This window comes from Macrobrachium nipponense, chromosome 46 (assembly GCF_015104395.2).
Source record: "Macrobrachium nipponense isolate FS-2020 chromosome 46, ASM1510439v2, whole genome shotgun sequence".
NCBI classification, from domain to species: domain Eukaryota; kingdom Metazoa; phylum Arthropoda; class Malacostraca; order Decapoda; family Palaemonidae; genus Macrobrachium; species Macrobrachium nipponense.
Genome location: NC_061106.1, coordinates 40,506,010 through 40,532,308, shown reverse-complemented (window position 1 = coordinate 40,532,308; position 26,299 = coordinate 40,506,010). Strand labels below are relative to the sequence as shown.

The 26,299-nt window shown below is 49.2% G+C and overlaps 2 protein-coding genes across 2 annotated transcripts in view; one reads left to right on the top strand and one right to left on the bottom strand.

Moving 5' to 3' along the window:
• LOC135214949 (LYR motif-containing protein 2-like) overlaps positions 1-26,299 on the bottom strand; it is a 38,642-nt gene that overhangs the window by 5,522 nt on the left and 6,821 nt on the right. The window lies entirely within an intron of this gene.
• On the top strand, positions 5,413-23,356 carry LOC135214528 (uncharacterized). The gene is made up of 3 exons (XM_064248901.1): positions 5,413-5,801; positions 22,843-23,013; positions 23,322-23,356. The coding sequence occupies exons 1-3, from the start codon at positions 5,636-5,638 to the stop codon at positions 23,354-23,356; spliced, it is 372 nt and encodes a 123-aa protein (XP_064104971.1). The 5' UTR covers positions 5,413-5,635.

Here is a 26,299-nt window from a genome sequence, read left to right as displayed (position 1 = left end):
GGATGGATAGGCACATGGAAGTAAGCGTCCTGAAGATATAGGGACACCATTCCAGTCCTGGGACGAAGAGCCGCCAACACTGAAGAAGTTGTCTCCATGGGCGAACTTCCTTTTTTCTACAAGACATTCAGGGCGCTTACATCCAGAAACCGGTCTCCATCCTCCTGAGCTCTTGGGAACTAGGAACAGTCTGTTGTAAAAACCCGCAGAATGAGGATCTTTCAACTAGTTCTATCGCCTCCTTTCTCCAGCATAAGATCTACTGCTAGAGAGAGGGCTTGATTCATGATGGGGTCCTTGTACTTGGCTACCAACTCCCTCGGAGTCGTCGTCAACGGAGGTCTTGATAAGAAGGGAATGAGGTAGCCTTTGCGGACAATCGAGAGTGACCAGTTGTCCGCCCCTTTCTGGGCCCAGACGTCGGCAAAACTTCAGAAGTCTGGCACCCACTGATGTCTGGAGAACTTAAATCCTACTTCTTCCCTCTGATGGATCTAGAGAAGGTCTTCCCTCGTTTAGCGGGTCTAGATCCTCTAGAGGAAGAAGCTCTGGCAGGAGGGACTCCTCGAAAGGGCCTCCTGACCTTAAACTGGAGGTCTCCGATCTTGGTTTTAGCCTGGAAAGAAGAGTGAGGCTTCCTGGTAGACTGGGCTAGCATGTCCTGTGTAGCCTTAGCTGAAAGGGCACAAGAAACATCCTGAATGATCTTCTTAGGGAAGAGTTGAGGAGAGAGCTGAGAATACAGGAGAGAGGCTCTCTGAGCATGAGATACTGATTTCGTCAGGAACGAACAGTAAACAGATCTTTTCTTGATTACTCCCGCTCCGAAAAGGGAAGCTACTTCACTCGATCCATCTCTCACTGCCTTATCCATACATGTGAGAACATGATAAGATCCTCAGGTGAAATGGAATCCGGGGTCTGCGTCTTCTTGACCAAAACGCCCAAAGACCAGTCTAGGAAGTTAAACACCTCCAGGACTCGGAACATTCCCTTCAACAGGTGGTCAGCTCATTCATCCCCCATGTCGTAGTTAGCAGACATGAGGGCAGAGCGTCGAGAGGAATCCACCAGTGAAGAGAAGTCCGAGTCTGCCGAGGAGGGAAGAACGAGGCCAAGGGTTTTCCCGATTCATACCAGAATCCTAGTTTTCCAGTTAGCTTAGAAGGAGGGAAAGAGAACACCGTCTTCCCTTTCTCTTCCTTCGAAAGAAGCCACTCACCAAAACCTCTAAGCGCCTTCTTCATAGATTGCAGGCTTCATCCTGACACAGGATGAAACCTTCAAAGTTTTCGAGGTCGAAAATAACGATAGAGGCGACGGCGGGGCGACAGGAGAAAGGGCGTCTCCGAATTCCTGAAGCAACAGGTCCGTCAAACGCTTGTATGAAGAAACGGAGGAATCTTTAGGAATTTCTTCTTCCGAGGGATCCTGTTCTTCTTCCGCCGAAGATCCTTCACGATCCTTACGATGATAGGCTGTCTTGTCCTCAGCCGAGAGTCCCATCATCCTTGGAAGAACGTCTGGAAGAACTCTGACATCTAACCGGGGAAGTCATAACTTCCGTTGAGATTCTGCTGAAAACTCCTCTTGTCAGGATGAGGGCGTATTCTAGGCTCTGGCGCCTAACGAACGCAGGGCGAAAATCTGGCGAAGAGCGCCTATTAGGCGAAAAGCGTCTATCAGGCTCCTGGCGCCTGTCTAAAAAAGGAGAGCGGCTGCCTGGCGAAGAGCGACTGTCATGCGGGGAAGCGATTATCAGGCTCTTGGCGCCTGCTGCGAGGAGAGCGAATCTCTGGCGACGAGCGCCTACCAGGAGAGAAGCGTTCTGACAGATTCCCGGCGCCTAACTCGAGGAGAGCGAAATCGGGAGAAGAGCGCCTACCAGGCTCTTGGTGCCTGCTAAGCGAAGGGCGGCTGACAGGAGAAGAGCACCTGTCTACCAAAGGGCGTCTGGTCACAGGATTCCGAGCGGAAGCCTGAAGGAGAGCGGCTACCATGAGAAAAAACGCCTACCAGGCTCCTGGCGTCTGCCAGCGGGAGAGATCCTGTCTCGAGACGAGCGCCTGTCAAGAGAGGGCTCGTCTACGGGAAGCATGCCCTTGTCCGACGGAGAAACGATGTCCGCAGGAGAGCGCCTGTCCGTTGAAGAGCGCCTCGTACTACGATCCAACTCTGGAGAGAGGGCGGTTAATGACGAATAGCGTAAACCTGGAGAAGAGCGCCTGGACTTCTTTTTACCGGGAGCGAGGACGTCCTTCCTACGACAAGAAGTCACAATCAAAGAGTCAGCCAGAGCCGTAATCTGCGCCTGCAGACTAGCCAAAACACGTGTAGGAGACTTAACAAAGTCCTTCACGGGAGACGCAGCTCGATCCTTACTAGGAGAGCGAAACTCCAAAGAAATCCTCGGTTTCTTCACATCCAATCCAGGATCTTCCGAAAAACTTCAGGGCTGGAGGGGGAGAGCGGAAGAAGCCTGCCAGGCTCTCTTCGATGGCCGAGAAGCTTCCGAGGAGCTCCAACCACGCTTGGGCGAAGGAGAAGGCGAAGACGAGAAGCATTGCCGTAAGACTTCTCTCTTGGCGCGATCCAAGGTAGCCTGGGAGCGAACTCAGGCGCTACCGAGGGGACGCCTGACCGGTGGGGGTTTTCTCCCTAACCTTCTGCGGCTTTCGACTTTCCTCCTCCACTGGGTCTGGGAGTCTGGAAGAGGTCTAGGCCTAGAAGCATTAGGGAGCCGATCAGACGCACCCTCCACTGCACTGGGATCACTGCACAAATTGCTATCACTCTTACTCTAGCACAATTTAATTTCAGCTCCATGCTGCAAATAGTGGCTCTCATAGTGTCCACCTCCGAAGGCGCATCTCGGGTTCGATGCAGGAAGCAGGGGCTGAAACTGGTAAAGGCGCTACGTCTACAACAGGGTTATCAACTTCAAACTCGCTAGCGCGAGACTACTAGAAACTCCTAGATGAAGCTTTCCTAACCTTGTCCTTCTCAAGCTTTCTTACATAAGAAGAAAGCGCCTTCCATTCTTCTTCATTCAAATTACCACATTCATTACAAGGGTTAATAAATGAGCAGTCATTCCCCCTACACCTCATGCATACTGTGTGAGGGTCTACCGCAGCTTTCGGTAGCCTCATCTTACAATCACTAACAGAACAAACTCTGAACATAGTTGATTTCTTAATTTCTAAATCAGACATAATGAAATTCCAAGAATAATCAAAAACCGGTCCACAAATCGCAAATGCCAAGCCAAGGAGCAGGTACTTCACCAAAAGTCCGATGAAACAATCCAGGGCGAAAACGAGTAATAATCCAAAATCGAGAGGTATCGACAACAGATGTAGTCGACACCGGCGACAGAAAAATTATGACTGGAAAGGGGGATTGGTTCATACACCTGCCACCCAGCGGCGGGTGGGGTAGATCACCTGACCTACCTGTCGCTTTTGCCGCGAGTTTTGAATTCTGTCGTGACGTCAGAGACGTAAGCTAAGTATATATCTGGCAGGAAAGTTCATGTACAAAACCATAATATATAGCTACTCTTTCATTATCCTTTCAAACTTATTAGTCTTTTTTTACCCTTTTTCCCACAACTGGCTTGTTGCAATCTATAAAAAAATGACACACTTAGTTAAAACTCCAGTCAGTCAAATCTTGAGTGTCTAGTGGAACTGCACAACCTTTTGGGTAACCTACTTATGACTAACACTATTATTTGACTTCCATGGTATAATCTGCTGAAAGAAACAGGTAGTATCTAAATATGCTTTCAGGTTGACTGTTCTAAGTACGTAGTTAAAATTTCTAATTCTGGGTCTCAAAGTCCTAATGCTAAGGCTTTAAAATAATAACCAATTAATGGACTAACCTCCATTTTCTTGGTGTCTGTGCATTTCAAATTCAGCACGAGGTTCCAATCCCCTTATTTCTTTGCGTTATTTTTATCTGGAAGACGCTGGGCTTGCCTCAGAATGTTTCTGTATAATAAGATTGCTTCTCTACGCAGCATAAACTGTAAAAACAATATAACCTCAGTTACATAGTTTCATAAATGGTTGAGATCTACTGGTTAGGGTAAACAACCGAGCAGCGACATAATGGCCACCTCTCTCGGGCATTCCCACTTCCCGAAAAAGCACTTGAATTATGCCATCATTTCATAATTTAGGAGAAAACTCTTACTTCAAGAGGAGCGTAGAGGTCTCAGTGTGCTGCCTGAATGGACCACAACTCTTGACTGATGCTCATGGCAGCAAATTCGAGTACTTTTTTGGGAAGGTGGCTGTGTTTTGGGAGAGGTGACTGGTATGTCACCACTCGGTCATTTACCCAAGTCATTTATAAGATAAAGCGATAGGCTAGGTGAGGTACTGCAGATTAGTATGTAGGCTATAAACTGCAGCCAAACTGGTAGGAACGAGAAGAGGATAGGAAAACAGGGTAAAGTAGAATAGGTACTACATTCTAGGTAAGGTTAGGAAGTATGCCTGGGGAAACAATTCGCTGCGTGGGATCAATCGATGCTTATCCTGATAAAGCCTCACCTTGCAATCATAGACCTAAACTAGGCTATATATCCAACTTACCCTACTAGGTGCCCAGCTACCATAAAATTTTGAATTTTCCCATCATTAATTTGGTCACGAAAATTTCCATTTTTACAAAGTAAGAGAAAAGGCAAGGCAATACCGAAAGGGCTCATATACCTAAAACAAACCAAACAAACATTTGGAAGGAATCAATATCTTACGTACCTGCTTCAGAGACATGGTGCTTTGAGGTAGTTTGGCACAAACGTTACTTGCTATGAACATTCGGCTGGATACGGCCAGGCCAAAATTACCTAGATGGGGAATTTTGAGATAATTTCCCTATCAAAATAAGCTGATATACCGTCTGCTCCTTACAGCAGTTACTTGAAGTTTTCTGTGATCACAACAATATCTATAATTTTGTTGGTTTCTCGATTGCAAAAACAGTATCCTTTAAACGTTTCACTGTAATGGAAAAACTTTTCGAAACGTTGCTCAAAGAACTTGTTGACAAGGTGGATCAGCTGATCTTCATCGCGTAATTTAAGATCCCTCATTAGTACGTTGTCGTTTCTTGATTCTGCGCATGCGTAAAAGCATAGGCTCGTTTTGAGAACTCCTGCATCAGTCGTTTTCCTCTAAAGTAATAGGTTTTTCATGTGGAATGAATTAATTTTAGATTGGGAAGCATATGCAAAAAACTAAGCACTTGTCCTCTGTTGTATTAATAGAAAATAACTGGGTACTTTTAAATATTCAAATGGCTACTATAATAACAGTAGTACCAATTTTCCATTAAATTTCATTGACTCGCTTATTATTATTTCTAAAATAAACTATGTATCTGTAGCGTAGAGTGACTTCTTCAACGACATATTTATTTAATCTTTGAAACTTATTACATAAGAGTTATCTGCTTATGCAGGAGCTGCTGCTGTCTCGGTCTCACCACTGATAACCCAATGACTTGGGACCAATAAGTGCCCACTGCCCAGTCAGACTGTCAAAAGTACTCTCAGGTTTTAGTTTTGTCTTCTTCTTTCTCGTGACAGTGAAAACACCGGCAAACAGACAACTCTAAGATGGTGGTGTCCTTAACGTTACGATCGTACGTGAAGACTTTGTTCCCCGGCCGTGTATTATATAATGCCCTGTCTCCACACAGGACCTTTTCCTCTGGCGACACTCCAGAAAGAACTGTAAGAATTGGATGTGCCAGTGGGTTTTGGGGCGACACTCCAACTGCAGGTACAGTACCTACTAACTAACCTACTACTATCTAGCAGCCCTGACCAAATTTATCAATTTTAGCTCTTAACTCACAGTTTAGAATATGCTTTTTTTATAGTTAATGGAGGATATCCATTGACGTGTTGCTATGCTTGGTGCTCACAGGCTAGGTATCTTGTTTAACTAACGTACCGTAGGTTATGTAGGACCAATTGAAGTAGCCTAAGCTGGCTTATGTGTCATAAGTTTGACAGATCAGTCCGGGCAGAAGCTTAGTCCGTCTTAAGTGTGATCAGTGTCAAATGGAAGGGTGGAGGGGGTTCAGGCTCCCAGTCAGGAAGGTAAGGTCTGGTTAGGTCAGAACGTGTCATTCTAAGACAGGGGCCAAGGTTTTCTTTTTATCGTGTGCTGAACCTGTATCAGTTGTTCCCAGCTGGACTCCCATTGGTAAGCATACGTTGATAAAGTATGACAGTATTGACAAATCATTTCGTGCAACATGAAATACCTAAGCTTATAGCCTAGTGCCAATAGTTGTACAATGATGGTTGGCATGCACCCTTACCTTAGGGGGTAAATGACTGAACTATGACTTACAGGCCATCGCTCTCGGAACGCAGCCACTTCCCTAAAAAGTGCTTCAATTACCTATGCCATTACTTTGTAATTAAGGAGAAAATGCTCACTTCGAAAGGAACGTAGAGGTCTTGGTGTGATGCCAGGGTGGGCCACAACGCTTGACTGATACTCATGGCAGTGAATTTAAATACTTTTTGGAAAGGTGGCCGTATTCAGGGATTGGTGGCTGCTGTGTAGCCGTTTGGTCATTTACCCTATGGGATTTTATTGTAAGGGGCAGCTTCAACATATAGCTTCATGTCGAATAAATACGTAAATTTTCTAAGTCATTGTGATCTTAACAGTGCTTGAGGACAGTGACTTGCCAACCAAAAATCTGCAAAAATCTAATTTCAACAGGGAGACATCATTAGTACAACCTCCCATAACCTATCCTCACCTAGGATGTTATGCCCTGAATTGACTGAGGAGGCTTCATCCCCTGGACTCGCTGTCGCTCTTCACTTTATTTGGTTTTATGTACAGCCCTCCACAGGGATGATTCTCTCTCTGGCGAGCCTTTTTGTGTTTTCTACTTAAGTTGCTTCTTATATTATATAATTGTATTTTAGTGTTTTTTCATCAGTATCGTAGCTACTGCAGAATAATTAGTACTTTTTAAATTTGCTTTCTTCTTGTATGATCTTCACTTAAGTGGTATTTTGTTGCATAGTCTTGGTGCGCAATGTTCAAATGCTCTCTCACCTGACTTACAATTTGCTCTAGGTTCAAACAGCAGCCATGGGCTTTACTTGCATGTCTGATCCACAAATATTAAATTTCAGGTCTAAAAGAAACTTAAGTAGTTTCTTAGATATATTGGTTCACTATACTTTAGTGCTTTAAAAACTGTAAGAAGCATTATTTTGGAGCCAATGTAGCATACATAGTACATATATCTAGATGGTCATTTTTAAGATTTCTAAAAGTGTTGGTTTTATTTCTTACTGACGGTTGCCTAGAGGATTATTTGTCAAAGCCATGATCTGTATTATTTTTGCCCTAGATACTTGTTCTTTATATACGATCCACTTATTCCCATCATGTGTTTTATGTTCTCTCTCACTATGGTCTTTCTTTTCACAATTTTTACACTTTAAGGTGGTGGTAGTACATTCATTTGAAGCGTGATTTTCACTGCATTAGGGCAGACTTGGTTATTTCTAAAGTTTGTTACAATATGACCAAATTCTTGACTTTTATAATAAAGCACTGATAGGACATATAACAGTCATACACACTGCAACAGCTATACAGGTGTGCCTTCAGAAAAATGTTTTGTGTGTTTGGGCAAGAAACTACTATTATAAATTCGTTTACTTGTCTTGAAGTGTATGTGTTTTTTGGCAGACTGTTGGCACATTCACTAAGTGAACTTTTCACTTATTTGTACAAAAAGTTGAAACCTTGGATTTGTCCAAGAAAATGAAAAAATGAGTAAATAGCCCACAAAAAGTGATGGCAATAGATTAAAGTATAAGTAATAAGAAAATGCATGTTGTCAAAAAAAAAAAAAAATGCAGCAGTATCAGTTCCTGACATAACCTACACTAATATAACCCTATGTAGAATGCAGCATCTTTCCAGACCAGGTTGTGGGCAAAGCTTCTTCCCCTCCAGTAACTATCCTGCCCAACTTATCTTAAACTATTGCTTACCTTAAAAATTTTTTGTGTATTGGCCTCGTAGTTGCACCACCTTCCATTCATTATGTTGGGAAGTCTCTTGAGGTTTGGTTAATTCCTGTAAGCTTGATTTTTGCTAGTTATCCATACAGAGAACTCTGTGTGCAATGGCTGTGTAAATGACCATTGTTCCGACACGGCATACAAACCTTCGGTCCTTTACAATAGGAAGGTACTAGCGGCAGCTGGATAGGTCGTAAGCTTTCGAACAAGGGTTCGGTAGTTAACTGCTTGTCCGACAGGCGCGCGCAGCGCGCTGACGGGAGGTAAACAAATCACTTTGCTTTCGGCCTCACAGCGAGTAGACGTGTGTGTTCGACGCTCTCTGCCCGCTTCTCGTCGTTTGCTTTCCTTAAGTATATGGTTTGTGTTTGTGTATGAAAGAATCATTGTAAGTACAATCATTTCTCTTTTTTCATTGAATTGTGATATTTTGGTCAATTATGGAATCTCCTCGCCTCGCTACCCCACGGAGACTATGCCCGGGTACCGAAGGGCGTAAATGCGGGAGAAAGTTCCGCTCATTCCCGGAAATTGACCCACATGTTTTGTGCGCTCGGTGTCGGGGGCGCGAATGCACCCGAGCCGAGCCATGTGAAGTTTGTAATAATTGGTCAGGAGCGCAGTGGACTTTGTATGAGGGCAGGAAGAAGCGAAGGCCTGCAAAGGAGTCGTCGGAAAGCTCTCCCGCGACTCCTTTTGGTTACGGACACTTCGTCGTCCTTTCCTGCCGCCCGCTCAGCTTCCACGTTTGGCGCCTTCCCCTTCGGGGGGGTGGGGGGGGTTTTCTAGGTCCTTCTCCTCACCTTACTTGTCGAGTGTGGGAGGAGGGCGCTAGATACCCTGACGTCGAGTTGTATTCTGGGTCCTCTATCCGTTCGTCTTCGGGCGAGCGGGTAGAGGAGCCTGCTAATCACCCGACTTTGCCTTCCTCAGGTGCGGTTGCCGCGAAGGACGACCATCGGACAGGTGTGGGGCATCGTTGGGGCTGCAGGGCGTGCCGAGGGTCCAGGGGCTGCTCTACCATCTCGCTGGCTCCGTGGCGGTCACTCATGCGACGGTTACGACCACCACGACCCTTACAACACCTGGCTACGCTTCACCTCCTCACCTGGTGTACACCCCGCACGCGGTCTCTGTAACACCTACTACATCGGTGCAGGGGCCAGTCGCCGTATCACGGGGGAGTGTGATGCCGCCACCTGGGTTTGCCGTGCTGCCGCGACCGGACTTCGTGTGCCCGAAGAGCTCGCCCCTGGACCTCCCACCAGTACCAAGGATGTCTGTGCCGCTGGTCCGTCCAACTGGACAGCCTGCACAGCCTGCCGTACCTGCCGTACCTGCCCAGCCGCCGTTCTCGGACGTGACGTTGATGACCACTGCTGCTGTTCCTGTACCTGCCCCTGCCGTCTCTACTGCTGTTCCTGTGATGCCTGCACTGCTGACGTTGTCCTGTTCCTGGCCCCGCTGCTCCCGATGCTGATCTGTTCGGACAGGTGCGTCCGGGCCCTGTTGCTTCGGCAACAGCAGCCCGGCTCCGCTCTGGATGACAGATCTGACGTCGGTCCTGAGGAGGTTGACGAAGAAGAAGAAGAAGAGGAGGAAGGTGTCGTCGTCGTCTTCATCGTCTTCTTCGTCGTCGTTGTCGTCTGCCGCCTCTTCCCCTTCTTCTTCTAAGGCTCCCCCGCCGAAGAAGAAGAAGGTCGCCTCCCCCTAAGAAGTCTCCTTCGGGAACTTCTAAGGGCCCGTCTCGCTCTGGTGAGACGGGGGGTTCTTCCGCTGGTCACCCTGCTCCTTCGGGGCAGGACCCGTCTCTTCTTCCGCGAGGAAGAAGACTACGGGGACCAGAGGAGTGCCGGCTAACACCGGCACTTCCTCACTGCTGTTAGTGGTTCGGCCACGGCAGCAGGATCCGTCTCGGCCTCTCGTTCGCGAGAGGTTACCGAGTGTACGGTCGCCTAACAGCGACCGTGCAGCCAGGAACCAGACCTCTGAGTCCGCTCAGCGTCAGGTTCACGGCACGGAGCGGAAGACTGGTGACAGCCGCTCACGCGACTCTCACCAGACCAGCTCTCGCTCTCGTGGCGAGCAGCTGGCTACCGGGCGGACGTGACGGTCCATGACCGGCCACGGGCTGAGGCTGGGAAGAGGCCCCCCTCCCCCCGTTCGCCGGCACCAGCCACGGCTGGTACCAGCGAACTGACGCGCCGTGAGGACACGCACCGGTCTCACCGTGACAGTAGAGCTCGCCGGTCGCCTGACCAGTCAACTCGCACAGAGAGCGATCGGGTACGGCGACCAGCACCAGCTCTTCTGACACACGAGACCGGGCCGCTGTTCTCGGTCCAGCCGTTCTCCACAGCGAGACGGCTCGACTAGGTCTGCAGCTCGATGCCTGCAGTCTTCCAAGCACGCTGGTTCTCGCCAGCGAGCGAGGAGGAGCGTCAGGTCTGCCTCTCCCATACCTTCAACCTCCTCGGGTTACACCGGGAGGGGCGAGGTATTGATGAGTGATCGTGAGGGTTGCGCCCTCAGGATCCCACCACGTCGTCGTACGTACCAGGCACGGTTCTCGGACCAGCCAGGTCGTACGCACACGAGTGGTTGGAGGAGACCGAGAGGGGTCTGTCGCTGTTCCTCCCCTTGAGGGAGGAGGGTCTCGGGAGATGCTCCTGTTTGAGGGACTGGATGGTCCGACTCCGCAGGACGCAGTCACTCCTGAGATCCAGAGGAACTTTGCCGAGGTTATTGCGCTGATTCGTCAGCACAACGACCTCGGGGAAGGATCGCCGCTCCCACCATCGAGCCCACGTCCCGGCTCGAGTCGTTCTGGGGCCCGAAGAGGGAACCCAGACCGACGGTGGTGGGTTTGCCGCGGTTCCGAGCTTGCAGACTCAGTGCTGGACCAGGATTGAATCGCTTGTTTCCGGACAAGACGGTTCGCTCAAGTCTGGCAGGTCGAGCAAGCTGCTTCCGCCTCCTCTGCTGCGACAGCGGCGTTTTTACAGTGCCATCTGAAGACCCGATGCCGCCCAAACAGGTGAACCCGGAGTTAGCCAGGCTGACTCCGGGTGTGTCTCTGCAGCAGCTCCTGTCCGAGAACTATGGTTCTCGCAGCAAGAGGCACTCGGCCTGGAATCTACCGCCATGGCAGCTTTTCCAGGCCGTCTCCTGGTTAGATCTGTGTCCCTCACAGTATCGAAGGTCGCAGCCAACTCCGGGGGAATTTCTCCTGAAGATGACTCGGCCTTTAGGAGACTTTGCCAGTCTGGAGGAAGAGCCATCTCCTTCCTTGCCCACCAGACGGTGAACCTGTGGGCCAACACCTGGTTCTCCGACGAAGGGACGCCGTCCTTACTCGGGTTTCCAGGGCGGCCGTGGGCGTGAAGCGGCGTTGGGACTTCGCAACGGACTTTACGGAGTTCCACGTCTCTTTCCAGGAGAGATGGTGGACGCTGCGGTGGACAGACGGCGCACTGACGACAGTGACCGTCTGGTACACCAGGCAGTCTCGAAGGCTTCTGGGCAGCCTCGGACTGCGGCCAAGTCTAAGAGCTCGGCTAGCGGCTTCCTCGGTGGCTAACGACGGTAGCTGCGTCGAAAGCCCCGGGGAAAGACTCTGTCTTCTTCGACTTCTACCAAGGGGAGCCGTAACCAGCCCTCCCTCCCAGCCCTCCTCCTCCCGTGGAGGCTCTGGGAAGAAGTCGAAGAAAAAGGGGGGAAACGCTAGGGACGGCGTTCCCCCTCACCTGCTGCCGGAAGTGGGGGGGTGCCTGGCCAGCCATTGGGCAACTTGGCAGCGCTACGGCGCCGAGACCTGGATGTAGATGTCCTTCGGGAGGGATATCTATTACCCTTCGAATCTCCGGCCACCCCTCACCTCCAACCCGGTCCAAACAGCAGTCCGTACGTTCCAGGGTCCATCGAAGGACGTAGCACTGAGACAGGAGATCAAGACCATGCTGAGCAAGAGAGCTGTAGAAATCGTCACGGATCAGTCACCGGGTTTTTACAGTCGACTCTTCCTGGTGGAAAAGTCTACGGGAGGCTGGCGCCCGGTGATAGATCTCTCTCCCCTGAACCGTTTGTTCGCCAGACCCGGTTCACGATGGAGACGGCACGCTCAGTGCTCGACTCCATCAGGGAGAACGATTTCATGCTTTCGGTGGACTTGAAGGATGCGTATTTCCAAATACCCATTCATCAGTCCTCCAGAAAAGTACCTCCGCTTCATCCTCGACGGGACGGTGTACCAATTCAGGGCACTTTGCTTCGGTCTCTCAACCGCCCCCACAGGTGTTCACGCGAGTGTTCACTCTGGTGTCTGCTTGGGCCCATTCGCACGGGATACGTCTGATGAGGTATCTCGACGATTGGTTAGTCCTGGCGAGCTCCCGCTCGCAGTTGCTACAGGACAGGGATCGACTGCTTGAGTTCTGTCGCGATCTGGGATCGTTGTGAACTCGAAAAGTCCGATCTCGAGCCCAAGCAGAGGATGAAGTACCCTGGGTATGCTGATCGACACGGTAGCAGGGCGAGTCTTCCCCGCAGACTCGCGGATCAGCAGATTCAGGGAGGCAGCCAACCAGTTCCTGTCTCGGCAGGAGCAGGTAGCTCAGCGATGGCAAGTCGTGATCTGGACACCTGTCGTCACTCGAGAAGTTAGTCCCTCACGGGCGTCTTCACTGCGGTCTCTTCAGTGGAGGCTAAAGGAGAGTTGGTCGCAGGCGACGGATCCCCCAAGCTTTCCAGTGTCACTGACACCGGAGGTGAGGCAGGATCTAGCCTGGTGGTGGCTGGACGACAGGAACCTCTTAAGAGGAGTGCCTCTGCGCACTCCCCCCCCGGACATGCAGCTGTTCTCAGACGCATCGACCGAGGGGATGGGGCGCACACCTGGAGGAGTTGCTGACTTCAGGAGTGTGGGACGAGAACGACAAGCACCTTCACATCAATGTACTGGAACTCAAGGCAGCGTTCCTCGCTCTCCAAGAGTTCCAGGACGCTTGGTGGGACACTCAGTGGTGTTGATGTGCGACAACACCACGGTAGTGGCCTACGTCAACAAACCAGGGGGGCCTAGTGTCTCTCCCGTTGTACCAGTTGACTCGGCAGGTGCACGAGTGGGCCGAGGCACACTCAATAGAGCTGTCGGCACGCTACATTCCAGGGAAGAGGAATGTAGTAGCAGACACGCTCAGCCGTCGGGATCAGGTAGGGACCGAATGGTCTCTACACCAGGACGTGGGGCGGAAAGGCTCTTCGACCTATGGGGGCGACCAGTGTGGATCTGTTCGCCACCCGGCACAACAGGAAGCTCCAGGTGTTCTTCTCGGCCGTGCCGGACCCATGGGCAGCTGCAGAGGACGCTCTTCAACACCCGTGGGACAACCTCGCTTAGCCTATGCCTTTCCCCCGTTCAGCCTGATTCGCAAGGTGATCAGTCGAGCACTGGTCACCCCGAATCTCAGGATGATCCTGGTGGCTCCCAAATGGCCACAGGCCATTTGGTATCCGGACCTGCTGGCTCTTCTCGCAGGAGAACCGAGAGAGATTCCCCCTTGGCACAACCTTCTCGCCCAGCCACACGTCGAGCGGTACCAACCGAGCAGTCCCAGTCCCTACGTCTTCACGGCTGGCTGTTATCCACCATCTCTTGCGAACGAGAGGCTTTTCTCGTAGCGCAGCAACAGAGATGGCTGGAAACGTCCGTCAGTCCTCTGCAGCTGTGTACCAGGGGAAGTGGGCCGTCTTCTGTGGTTGGTGTCGTAGACGGGGTCTATCTCCTCTCAGAGCCACTCTTCAGCAGGTAGCGGATTTCCTCGTTTTTCTTCGCCGAGAGAAGCTCCTCTCAGTCCCCACAGTCAAAGGATACAGAGCCGCCTTGGCGCTCGTCCTGAAACTGAGGGGATTTGGACATCTCGAACTCGTTCGAGATCTCCTTGCCTCATGAGGAGCTTCGAAAGGTCTTGCCCACCCAGGGAACTCAGGCCCCCTGCGTGGGATGTGACTCTCGTCCTTAGGAGTTTGGACTCGAACGCCGTTCGAGCCACTCCGAGAGTCGTCAGACAGGGATCTGACCCTCAAGACCCTCTTCTTGCTGGCCCTGGCATCGGCGAAGAGAGTAGGGGAACTTCATGGTCTTTCCTATGATGTACGACACTCCAGGGGATGGGGCTCTGTGACGCTCGATTTCGTCCCGAACTTCGTTGCGAAGACTCAGAAAACCGTCGATCCCTGACGACAGGTTCGAGTCATTCACGATTCCCTCCCTAATGGACTTCACCGATAATGATGCGGATGAGATGCTGCTGCTTTGTCCTGAGGGCGCTACGGCGCTATCTGAAGAGAACTCGACACCTCAGGCCTGAGTGTCGACGCCTCTTCGTTAGCACCGGGGTAACCAAGAAAGAAGTATCCAAGAACACTCTTTCATTCTGGCTGCGGGAGGTCATCAGGAGGGCGTATGAGGCTGATGGTAGTGACGACATCCGTACGTCCGTTCCGAGAGCTCACGAAGTCAGAAGTATTGGCCCCTCGTTGGCGTTTCGTAGAACTTCTCCGTGGCGCAGGTCCTGAAGGCAGGGGTCTGTCTAACCAGACTACCTTTACGTCCTTCTACCTTCGGGATATTGCCCACAGGTCCTTGGATACCTTTTCCTTGGGACCCGTGGTGGCTGCTCAACAAGTTGTGTAGCTAACCCAGACCCTCGCAGGCTGAAACAGCATCGAGTCCTGGTGTGACTGTGTGATGGATGTGTGAATGAGTGAGTGACGGCTCCCTCTTCCCGTTCTTTTCCTCCTCCTACCTGTGGGCAGAGGGCCAACGGTCGTCACTACGCTGGATGAGGACGAGATGCAGGTGAGCTATATGACAGAGCCCCATCCTATCCCTTTCACTAGGGATAGGAGCAGAATATCCACCACTTCCTCCTACAAGGGGGGGGAAGTGGATGCCTACAAGAGTCAAACCCATGACTTTATATTTGCTCCTGTACAGGAACAAGTTCTTACATTGCTGGTACGAAGAGATACGCTTGCCTCTCTCTTAGTACTCGGTCCAGAGGTCTGACCATTGATCCTGCGGTGCACACCCCGATCAATCGGACAGAGGCTTGGATCCCTCCCTCGCTCTTACGACCAGGGAGGCTTCCAAGGTTGGGCGAACACCAGTCTGTTCACAAAAGACTCAGATTCACCCACCAAGAAGTGAGTCTTCCTATTGTAAAAGGACCGAAGGTTTGTATGCCGTGTCGGAACAAATGACAATTTGTCCAAAATTGCATTTTTATACATTCAACTTCCCTGCCAGATATATACTTAGCTATAGACTCCGTCGTCTCCGACAGAATTTCAAATTTCGCGGCACACGCTACCGGTAGGTCAGGTGATCTACCGCCCTGCCCTGGGTGGCAGGACTAGGAACCATTCCCGTTTTCTAATCAGAATTCTTTCTGTCGCCGGACCATCAACATTGTTGTTGGTTCCTCCCGATTGGTTTTCTTTTTTCGCCGGCAATTGATCTTCTTGACCGACTTTTTTTTTTTTTTTTTTTGGTGACGTATCTGGATTGTTGGATTGGGCATACGCTTTTGTGGACTGTTTTGTGGACTTGATTTTGGATTTTCTTTAAATATGTCTGACTCTGGTATGGTTGTGAGACGTTGTGTGAATGTAGGCTGTAAGGTGAGGTTGCCGAAAGCTTCGGTAGACCCTCACACGGTATGCAAGAGGTGCAGGGAGTATGAATGTTCTTTTACTAATACTTGTAAAGAATGTGAGAACTTGAGTGAGAACGAATGGAAGAATCTAACTAATTATTTGAAAAAGTTAGAAAGAGAGAGAGCGAGGAAGGCTTCTCATAGAAGTTTAAGTAGTTCTAGATCTGAACTAATTCCAAGCTTGGGATCTTCCCCAAGGGTAAGTATTGCTACTTCTCCTTCCATTGCAGCCCCTTCTCCTATTGCAGAACCTGTAGATCCAGCGAAAGAACTTGCAGATCTAAAAAAGCAGCCTTCTTAAAATAAGGAAAAACAAAATGGCTGCCATACAAGGTAAGGCTAGTGATTTGTCATTAGACAGTGATATAAGTGTCCCCAGTGTAGTGGAGGGGGCATCTGGTCGGCTCAGCAACGCTCCTAGGTCTAGACCTCTTCCAAGCTCACATGCCCAGAGGAGAAGGAATGTCGAAAGCCGAAAGGAGGTTGTGGAGAATCCCCACCCCACCGATCAGGTGTCCCTTCGGCGGTTTCTGTGACACCCCAGACTGCCAAGGACCGCGATTGTAAAGCGTCCTAAGTAAGTGTTTCTCGTCGTCGGGATCTTCATCACCGAGACGTGATTGGAGAGATTCCGATCGATCTCGGCCTCTCAAGAGGAGTTGGAGGGCGCCGACTATTGACTCGAGCCCTGAAAACACTTCCCTGAGGAGTCCATCGGGAGTTAAGAACGGCGAGAAGAGCCATTCTTCCAACCAGAGTGAGAAGGAGGCAGGAGGTGGAGGCTATGGACTCCTCCCCTCCTCCTTCCCCATCCTCCCGAAGAGGATAAAGAGGAGGCTACAAAGAGGTTCATGATGGCGATGCAGGAAACAGATTTCGTCATTGTAGGAGTCCTGTCAAAGGAGCCTCCTAGAAGGAAAGACACTTCCCTTCCTATTAAAAGATCCTCCAGACGTATGGAGGTATCTACCTCCAGGATCGATACTCCTACACGAGGTGAGGTTTCCTGTACGAACCTGGATGAAACAATCACACGTCTGGCACGGCCAGGAGTGAGGAGTCACCCAGGAGGCAGGAGCCAAGAGCCAGGAGTGAGGAGTCAACCAGGAGGCAGGAGCCAAGAGCCAAGAGTGTGGAGGCATCCAGGCAAGAGGCAAGAGCCAGGAGGCTAGAGCCAGGAGGCAAGAGCCAGGAGGCAAGAGCCAGGAGGCAAGAGCCAGGAGGCAAGAGGCAGGAGTCAAGAGGCAAGAGCCAGGAGCCACCGGGAGGAGGCAGGAGTCAAGAGGCAGGAGCCAGGAGTCCGGAGTCCGGAGTCAGGAGGCAGGAGTCCGGAGTCAGGAGGCAGGAGTCAGGAGTCAGGAGGCAGGAGTCAGGAGCCAGGAGGCAGGAGTCAGGAGGCAAGAGTCAAGAGCCAGGAGTCAAGAGTCGGGGACTCGTTCCTGGAGGTTATGACTCTTCGCCAAATGGAAGCTCCTCTCCTTCAGAACATAGGAGGTCTTGGAAGGACTCTTCCTCAAAACGAGAACGTTCTCCTTCGTCGGATCGAGGGTTAGACGAGTTGTCTGACGACGATCCTCCTGCTAATGAGGACTTTCGAGTTACAAAGTCTTGGCCTCTTTACTACTACAAGAGTTTGGAGATTCTCTTAGTCCTGCAGTCCTCCTTCTCCTCGTTCGCTCTTTTTCGAGCTCAGCTACGGCTAAATCGTCGGCATTCTTGAAAATGAAGCCTGCGATATCTATGAAGAAGGCACTCCATTCTTTAGATTCTTGGATGGACAAGAAGAAGGAGTTAGGAAAGACGGTTATTCTGCATGCCTCCTTCCAGATTGCACGGGAAGAGAGGTATTTGGTATGGGACAGGAGAGACTAGGGTGGGTTCTTTCTTTACCCGCCTCTGCAGATGCGACTTTGCCAAGTTTAGTGGAGGCCTCTAGACGTCACTCCTTAGGATCGGTCAGAGCGACGTGGAGCACTTCAGAGTTGAACCACTTTCTAAAGGGACTTTTCGTCACTTTAGAGGTGTTCAATTTTCTGGATTGGTCGCTCGGAGTTCTGGCCAACAAATCTAAGGATCCGGAGTTTCTGAAGAACCCAGAAATTCTCCATAGCGTTCTGTCCTGCATGGACAAGGCAGTACAGGACGGTTCAGGTGAAGTGGCTTCACTTTTCGGTGCTGGTCTCCTGAAAAAGAGATCGGTGTATGGTTCCCTTTTATCGAAAGGGGTTTCTCCGAGCCAGAGGACTGCCTTACTGTTCGCCCCGCTATCAGATCATCTGTTTCCTTCTCAGTTAGTCAAGGATATATCTCGCTCACTAAACTGAGAAGGCGACACAAGACCTACTTACTCAAACGTCCAAGAAAGGACGACGGTAGTGGCGACGGTTAAGAAGGAACCTCGTCCTACTCAGCAGCCCTTTCGTGGAGGTGCAACGACTCGTCCCCTGCCAGAAAGAAGAGCTCTGAAAAGAGAGGAAGGTCTTCATTTAGACCATTCAAAAAATCTAAGTGACTTGTTGCTCTCCAAGCACCAGTGGGCGCCAGACTCCTGAACTTTTGCAGGAGTATGGGAACAAAAGGGAGCCGACCCTTGGTCAGTGTCGGTCCTGAAGAAGGGATATGTAATCCCCTTCGACGACAACGCCCCTAACATCTACGCCTCGGGAACTGTCAGCGAGGTACGGAGCACCCGTTAATGCGAAAGACTCTCCTTCAGATGGTGGAGCAAATGTGGGAAAAAGAGGCCATCGAACTGGTACAAGATCCACACTCCCCGGGATTTTTACAATCGCCTTTTTCTAGTACCAAAGGCATCGGGGGGGTGGAGGCCAGTTCTGGACGTAAGCGCTCTGAATCGCTTCGTACAGAAAAAGAAGTTTCGTATGGAAACGTCCGCCTCTGTCATGTCGGCGCTTCGCCCAGGAGATTGGATGGTCTCTCTGGACCTACAAGACGCCTATTTCCACGTTCCCATTCACCATCAGTCAAAGAAATATCTTCGCTTTGTGATAGGAGACAAGATCTTTCAATTCAGGGCTCTGTGCTTCGGTCTGTCTACAGCAGCCCCCAAGTATTCACCAACCTCATGGCGAATGTAGCAAGATGGCTTCACCTAGAAGGGATAAAAACATCTCCCTCTACTTGGACGACTGGCTAATCAGGGCCAAGTCGAGGAGTCAGTGCTTGGAGGACTTGGAAGTAAACAAGGAACATGATAGATTCGCTAGGGTTGCTCGTCAACTCGAGAAGTCACAAAACTGATCCCCAGCCAGAACTTGGTCTATCTGGGGATTCAGATGGATTCTCGGGGGTTTTTCGGGTATATCCTTCGCGAGAAAGAATCGCTCGAGGTTTGTCGAGAATCTCGAACTTCTTAGAAAGAAAGGACAGCTCAGCGAGGGATACCTGAGCCTTTTAGGGACCCTGTCCTCATTGGAGAAGTTCTTCTCGCTAGGGAGACTTCACCTTCGCCCTCTTCATTTGTTTTCCTCAAAGAGGTGTGGAACTGGAAGACGGGTCAACTCTCGGACATCTTCCAACTTCCACAAGAAGTAAAAGATCATCTGAGGTGGTGGATCCCTCAGCTTCAAAAGAACGAAGGCTTATCGCTTGCTCTGCAGAACCCAGACCAAGTTGTTGTTTTACCGACGCTTCGGAGTCGGGATGGGGAGCGACGCTGGGAGCAAGGGAGGTGTCAGGCACCTGGACAAAGGAACAGGTGTCCTGGCCACATCAATTGCAAAGAACTTGTGGCCATACACCTAGCCTTAAAGTCCTTCGAAAAGATAGTCAGAGACGGGGTAATACAGATCAACTCAGACAACACCACGGCTCTGGCTTACATAAGAAAGCAAGGAGGCACGCACTCGTTCTCCCTCTATCAGTTGACAAAACACCTGTTAACCTGGACGGAAGAAAGAGGCATATCTCTCCTCACAAGGTTGTTCAAGGGATCAAAAATGTGAGAGCGGACAGACTGAGCAGGAGAAACCAGGTCCTTCCCACGGAATGGATCTTCACGAAGAAGTGTGTCGAAGTCTTTGGTCCCTGTGGGGGAGACCTCACATAGACCTGTTTGCGACGTTCCTCTCCAAAAGAATAGAGAACTTTTGCTCTCTAGTAGAGGATCCGAGAGCCTTCACAATAGACGCGTTTCTCATGGATTGGTCGGGTGTGGACGCTTACGCCTTTCCCCGTTCAAAATCCTGGGGGAAGTGCTCAGGAAGTTTGTAGCTTCGAAGAGCACGAAGTTGATACTCATAGCCCCATTTTGGCCAGCACAGGAATGGTTCACGGAGGTACTGGAGTGGATAGTGGACTTCCCCAGATCGCTTCCAAACAGACACGATCTACTCAGACAACCCCACTTCGAGAGGTTCATCACAACCTCCCAGGTCTCGCTCTGACTGACCTTTCGACTATCGAAAGACTTGTCAGAGACGAGAGGCTTTTCTCGCGAGGCTGCGGGCTCTATCGCTAGAGCCCGCAGAGCTTCGACGAGAAGAGTATTACCAGTCGAAGTGGGAAGTCTTTAGGAGGTGGTGTAAGGTTCAGAAGCTGTCCTCCTCCAGTACCTCTATAGTGAATATTGCTGATTTCCTCCTCTTTCTGAGAAAGGAGTCACACCTATCTGTCTCGACAATAAAAGGATACCGAAGCATGCTGTCTTCGGTTTTCAGGAATCGAGGCCTAGACATTGCTAACGACAAAGATCTACACGATCTAATTAGATCTTTTGAGACGTCGAAAGCAGCTACTCCTGAACACCTAGTTGGAATCTAGACGTGGTCCTGAAATTCCTTTCATCGGACAAATTCGAACCTTTACATCTGGCGTCCTTCCGAGACGTTACTAGGAAATGCTTGTTCCTAGTGGCTCTCGCTACAGCCAAGAGGACGAGCGAATTACACGCTCTGGATTCCACGGTGGGGTTCAAAGGAGATGCTGCCATCTGTTTCTTTCCAGACAATGTTTCTGGCAAAGAATGAAAACCCATCAAAACCTTGGCCCAGAAGTTTTGAGGTAAAAGGCCTATCTAACCTGGTAGGCAGAGAGATAGAGAGATCTCTCTGTCCAGTGAGAGCTCTTAAATTCTATTTAGAGAGGAAGAGACAGATGGGAGCTTGTCAACAAGGTCTTTGGTGTGCAGTGAAGAACCCCAAACGACTCATGTCCAAGAACGCCTTGGCTTTCTTTGTGAGAAGCGTTATTACAGACGCTCACAAGAACTGCTCGGAGGAATCCTTCGGTCTTCTAAAAGTCAAGACGCATGAAGTAAGAGCAGTAGCAACGTCTTTGGCGTTCCAGAAGAATATGTCTCTGAAGAATATCATCGAGACTACATATTGGAGGTGCAATTCAGTGTTTTGCATCTCATTATCTGAAGGACGTGAGAGTGGACCTATGAGAAGTGCTTCTCGCTAGGTCTTTTGTATCAGCAGATACAGTACTGGGTCTTGGAGCAAAGACTGATCCTTAATTTTGTGTTTTTATCGTACATAAACCCTCTTGTCAGATATGTGCTTGGTTTTCTAGCAGCAAGCTCACTACTGTCGCACGGGAGCAGAGTGTCATTGCTGGTAGGCGATCAAGGGTATGTATGACTAGTAGGGGAGTACAAAAAATTTTTTTTTTTTGTATTTTTGGTAATGAAAGTGTAATTATGTTTCGAGTTTTTTGGTTGTTTGTGAGGAGTTCGGGGATGACTCCTTACAATCTTAGAACTAACATGGATGTTAGGATCAGGTGATCGGGATCGGTTTTGTGCTCCTTGAACAAGGTGTATTGTCATGTAAGTGGAATAGCACCCAATGACAAAGGCCTTTAGGCTCTGCCGAGTAAGTGGATAAGACCCCATTGGCAGACCCACAAGAACTCTTAGCCATAGATCATTATCTCGCTGAGGCTCTTGAGGCTAAGCAGACTACAAGGCAGTAGCCGCGAAGTCTTCAGCCTAATAAGGTAGGAACCAAGGTTTATAAATACCTACAACATATGTTGTTTACCTGTCTATTTCAGTAGTTAGCTGTCTCTTACCCACCACCAATGGGTGCTAATCAGCTAAGTATATATCTGGCAGGGAAGTTGAATGTATAAAAATGATATTGTCATGTTACAATAAAGTTTTATACATACTACCTGACAGATATATACGATTAATGGCCCACCCAGCCTCCCCGCAGGAGACAGGTGGAAGAGAAGAATTCTGATTAGAAAACGGGAATGGTTCCTAGTCCTGCCACCCAGGGCAGGGCGGGCGTAGATCACCTGACCTACCGGTAGCGTGTGCCGCGAAATTTGAAATTCTGTCGGAGACGACGGAGTCTATAGCTAAGTATATATCTGTCAGGTAAGTATGTATAAAACTTTATTGTAACATGACAATATCATTTTTACTAAACTATACAAACTGAGGTCCTTTTACACATAGCCCACCTCATGCCACCCCTCACTCTGCAGTTTTTTGCTTGGGCCAAAAGCAAAAGTGATTTGTTTACCTCCCAGTCGCGCGCGCGCGCCTGTCGGACAAGCAGTTAACTACCGAACCCCTTGTTCGAAAGCTTACGACCTATCCAGCTGCCGCTAGTACCTTCCTATTGTAAAAGGACCTCAGGTTTGTATAGTTAGGAAAAATGCAATTTTGGACAAATTGTCATTTTATGTGTTTCATGAAGTTATTGTGAGGCAAAGCTCTCATTTTGGTTATACCTTACCCTTAGTCCTTCCAGTAAATGAGACTTAATATTGTACCAACTTTTTAAATAGTACGTATATGTATATCAATATGCATAGTATCCATGACAGTCGAATTGAATCTGTCTCAGGAGTAGAATGGTGCATATATTGTTCCAAATAACAATTTTTTAGGATGCCAAAAAGTTCCAGTTTTCTTCCAAAACTAGTGTAATTGTACAAATGAAAAATAGGCGAGTTGATGAGCCTACTGAAATTAATGTTTGATTAAGCTTGAAAAGAAGTTTGTTTGGTGTAATGGATGGAAAATATATTAGTCTATTTATTACCTTTTCTCCACAGCACCTCAGCTTATTCACAATGGGAAACTTGACTTTCTTATGTTTGATTACTTATCGGAAATCACCATGTCACTCCTTACTGCTGCTCGTGCAAAAAAACCAGAATTTGGTTATGCACCTGATTTTGTTCTGTTTGCAATTGGACCCTATTTGAATGACATCAAAAGAAAGGGTAAGTTTTCTTTATGATTTGCCATTATTGTGTATATATTTGAAGTCTTTATATTTTAAATATGTAAAAATGTTGTAATTCTTTGTTTCGTTGAAAGCAAGCTTTAAATATACCTTGCGTTTGCCATCTTGTAGTGTATAAGCAGGTATTCAGTATTTCCACACTTAGTTGATGGCTTCATAATAAATATTTGATGTTACATCTCATGTTTGTGCTCTTAATATTGCAGTTACTTGCTTAAAAATGAGTAAGGTAAATTCTTAATTCTCTACATGAATTTTGCTTATTGTGGCATATTTTGTTATCAGGTATTAGGGTCTTGAGTAAATGCTGGTGGAATTAATCCTGAGGGATGTGCAGAAGCTTTAAAAAGTGGACTGCAAAAAAGGCAGGAGTTGAATTGAAGGTTGGTATGTATGTTTCTTGATAGAAACAACTTTATTTTTTAAAGAGTGCTGTATACTTACTGTTAATTTGTTATCCAAATAGTACACCTGCGTATAAGTCAGTATGGCCACATAAAAAGAATTTAATATTGTTACAAGTGCAATGTAATCATGTGAAAATGAGTTTTCATACAATCAACTTACCTGTCAGATTATACATAGCTAAGACTCCGTCGTCCCGACAGAAATTCAAATTTCGCGCACTCGCTACAGGTAGGTCAGGTGATCTACCGGCCTGCCCTGGGCGGCAGGACTAGGAACCATTCCCGTTTTCTACTCATATATTTTCTGTCGCCGGTGGTATCAACATCGTTGCTGCCACCTCTTGACTGGAATTCGCTTTTGTAGACAATTGACATCTTTTTGTGGAACTTTTGGTGGACGTACCTGGATCGTTGTTTTGGCATTCGCTACTGTGGACTGGATTTGGACTCTTGCTTTTGATTTTTCTTCAGAATGTCTGATTCAAGTGTTTGTGTGAGAAGTGTGTGAATGTAGGCTGCAAGGTGAGGATACCGAAAGCTTCGGTTGATCCTCACACTGTATGTCGCAAATGTAGGGGTTTTGATTGTTCTATTTCTAACACCTGTCATGAGTGTGAGAGGTTGAATGTTGAGGAATGGAAGACTCTAACTTCTTACTTGAAGAAGTTAGAAAGGGATAGAGTCAGAAGGGCTGCATCTAAGATTGCGGGTAGTAGTACAAGGCCTATTGAGCCTTTGGATAATTCTAACTCTTCTCTTAATTATGATTCTGTATCAGGACCCTCACTAGCCTTACATTCAGATTCGGCATCGGAAATTGCTGAACTGAAGGCTACTCTTCACAGGATGAGATCCAAAATGGCTACCATGAAAGGTAAGGACTGTGAAAGTGATTTTAGTGAAGTGAGTGTCCCCAGTGTTGTGGAGGGGGCGTCTGACCGTCTCTGCGACGCTCCCAGGCCTAGACCTCTTACCAAGCTCCACCAAGCCCAGAGGAGAAGGAAAAGTCGAAAGCCGTACGGAGGTTGTGGAGAATTCCCCCCGGTCAGGCGTCCCTTCAGCAGGTGCTGTATATAGACAGCCTGCTCAGGACGGCTATCGAAAAAAGCGTCCTCAGAGAGTGCTTCTCTTAGTCCGCTTCTCCCTCTCCTAAACGAGGGTGGAAGGATTCGGACTTGTCCAGGCCCCTGAAAAGGCACTGGAGAGATCCTGTTTTGGATTCAAGCCCAGAGCGCTTTTCGAAGAAGCGCCTCCTTCTATCAGAAGGCGAAGAGGGTTTTTACGTACCCATGATGGGGGCAACACGCCTTCGAGGTCTCCCTCTCCCGTTCAAGAAGACGCAGGAGAAGCTTCCAAGAGGATCATTTTGGCGGTGCAGGAACAGCTATCCGCCTTAGTAGGAGTCCTTTCGAAGGATCCTCCTCGTAAGAAAGACGTCAGACTGCCCGGTCAAGAAGACTCGTCTTCCTTCTACCCACCAGGAGTGAGGCTCCTGTGAGACGTGAGTCTTTTGAGAACTCAGATAGAGACTCGTGGGAAGATTTTGATTCGCCAGGCAAGCGCGTCGCGCCAGCCAAGCGCGAGGCGTCCTACAGACGAGAAGCGTCCTCTAAGATTAGAGAGTCAGACAAGCGAGAAACGCATTACAGACGAGAGGATTCTCCCAGATGGGATACGTCTGCCAGATCAGCAGCTTCAGCCGAGCGCGAGGTAACAACCAGGCGTGAGGATTCAGCCAAGCGTGAGGCTCCAGACAAGCATCTGTCACGCAAGGATGTGGCACCAGGAAGACGCGAGACTTCAACCAGGCGCGAGGCGTCAGTCAGGCGCGAGAGTTTTGAGAGGCGCGAGGCACCAGTCAGGCGCGAGGCGCCAGCCAAGCGCGAAGAGTCAGTCAGGCGCGAGACGCCAGCCAAGCGCGAGGATCCTGCCAGGCGCGAGGCGCCAGCCAAGCGCGAGGAGTCAGCCAGGCGCGAGACGCCAGCCAAGCGCGAGGCGCCAGCCAGGCGCGAGGCGCCAGCCAAGCGCGAAGAGCCAGCCAAGTACGAAGAGCCAGCCAAGCATAGGAGCTCTTTACACTCTCTTAGCCCCTCTCCTATTAGGAGTTTGTCCCCAGTAGAGAGAGTTGTTGGACAGGAAGACCCGGAACGGGAAGTGGCCTCTCCTACTGATCGATTTTGGAAGAGGACTCAGAGGACGAGTCTCACGGTAAAGAAGGACTGTCGAACTACAAAGTTTTGATAGCTCTCCTTCTCCAGGAATACGGAGATGCATTGATTCCTGCCGCTCCTCCTTCGCCTCGTTCACTTTTTTCATGCTCGAAGACTCCGAAATCGTCGGCTTTCTTGAAGATGAGACCGACGATTTCTATGAAGAGAGCTCTGCAATCGCTGGATAACTGGATGCTAACTAAGAAAGAGCTAGTTAGGACAGTCTTTTGCATGCCTCCCCCTAGACTTACGGGCCCCCAACAGAGAGGGATTTGGTACCAGACTGGGGAGAATATGGGTCTCACTCTTCCAGCTTCAGCTGAAGCTGACTTTTCCAGTCTGGTAGACGCATCCAGGAGACATAGCCTTCACACGGCTAAGATTACTTGGGGTCTTTCAGAGTTGGATCATCTCCTCAAGGGACTTTTTCACATTCTAGAAGTCTTTAACTTCCTAGATTGGTCCCTTGGGGTGATGTCCAAGAAGGCTCATGCCCCTGAAGGGCTAGAACCGGATGTACTCCTGGCGATTTTGTCATGTATTGACAAGGCGGTGCAAGACGGCTCAGGGAAGTTTCTTCCTTATTTGGAGCAGGTCTCTTGAAGAAGAGATCTGTGTTTAGCGCTTTCTTGACGAAAGCAGTATC

Bases quoted from the DNA above. Each gene is read 5' to 3' on its own strand.
- LOC135214528 (XM_064248901.1), top strand. From the start codon at position 5,636: ATGGTGGTGTCCTTAACGTTACGATCGTACGTGAAGACTTTGTTCCCC. The intron at 5,802-22,842 runs GTACAGTACCTA...TTTTCTCCACAG, and splicing joins GGGCGACACTCCAACTGCAG to CACCTCAGCTTATTCACAAT. The intron at 23,014-23,321 runs GTAAGTTTTCTT...TTTTGTTATCAG, and splicing joins GAATGACATCAAAAGAAAGG to GTATTAGGGTCTTGAGTAAA.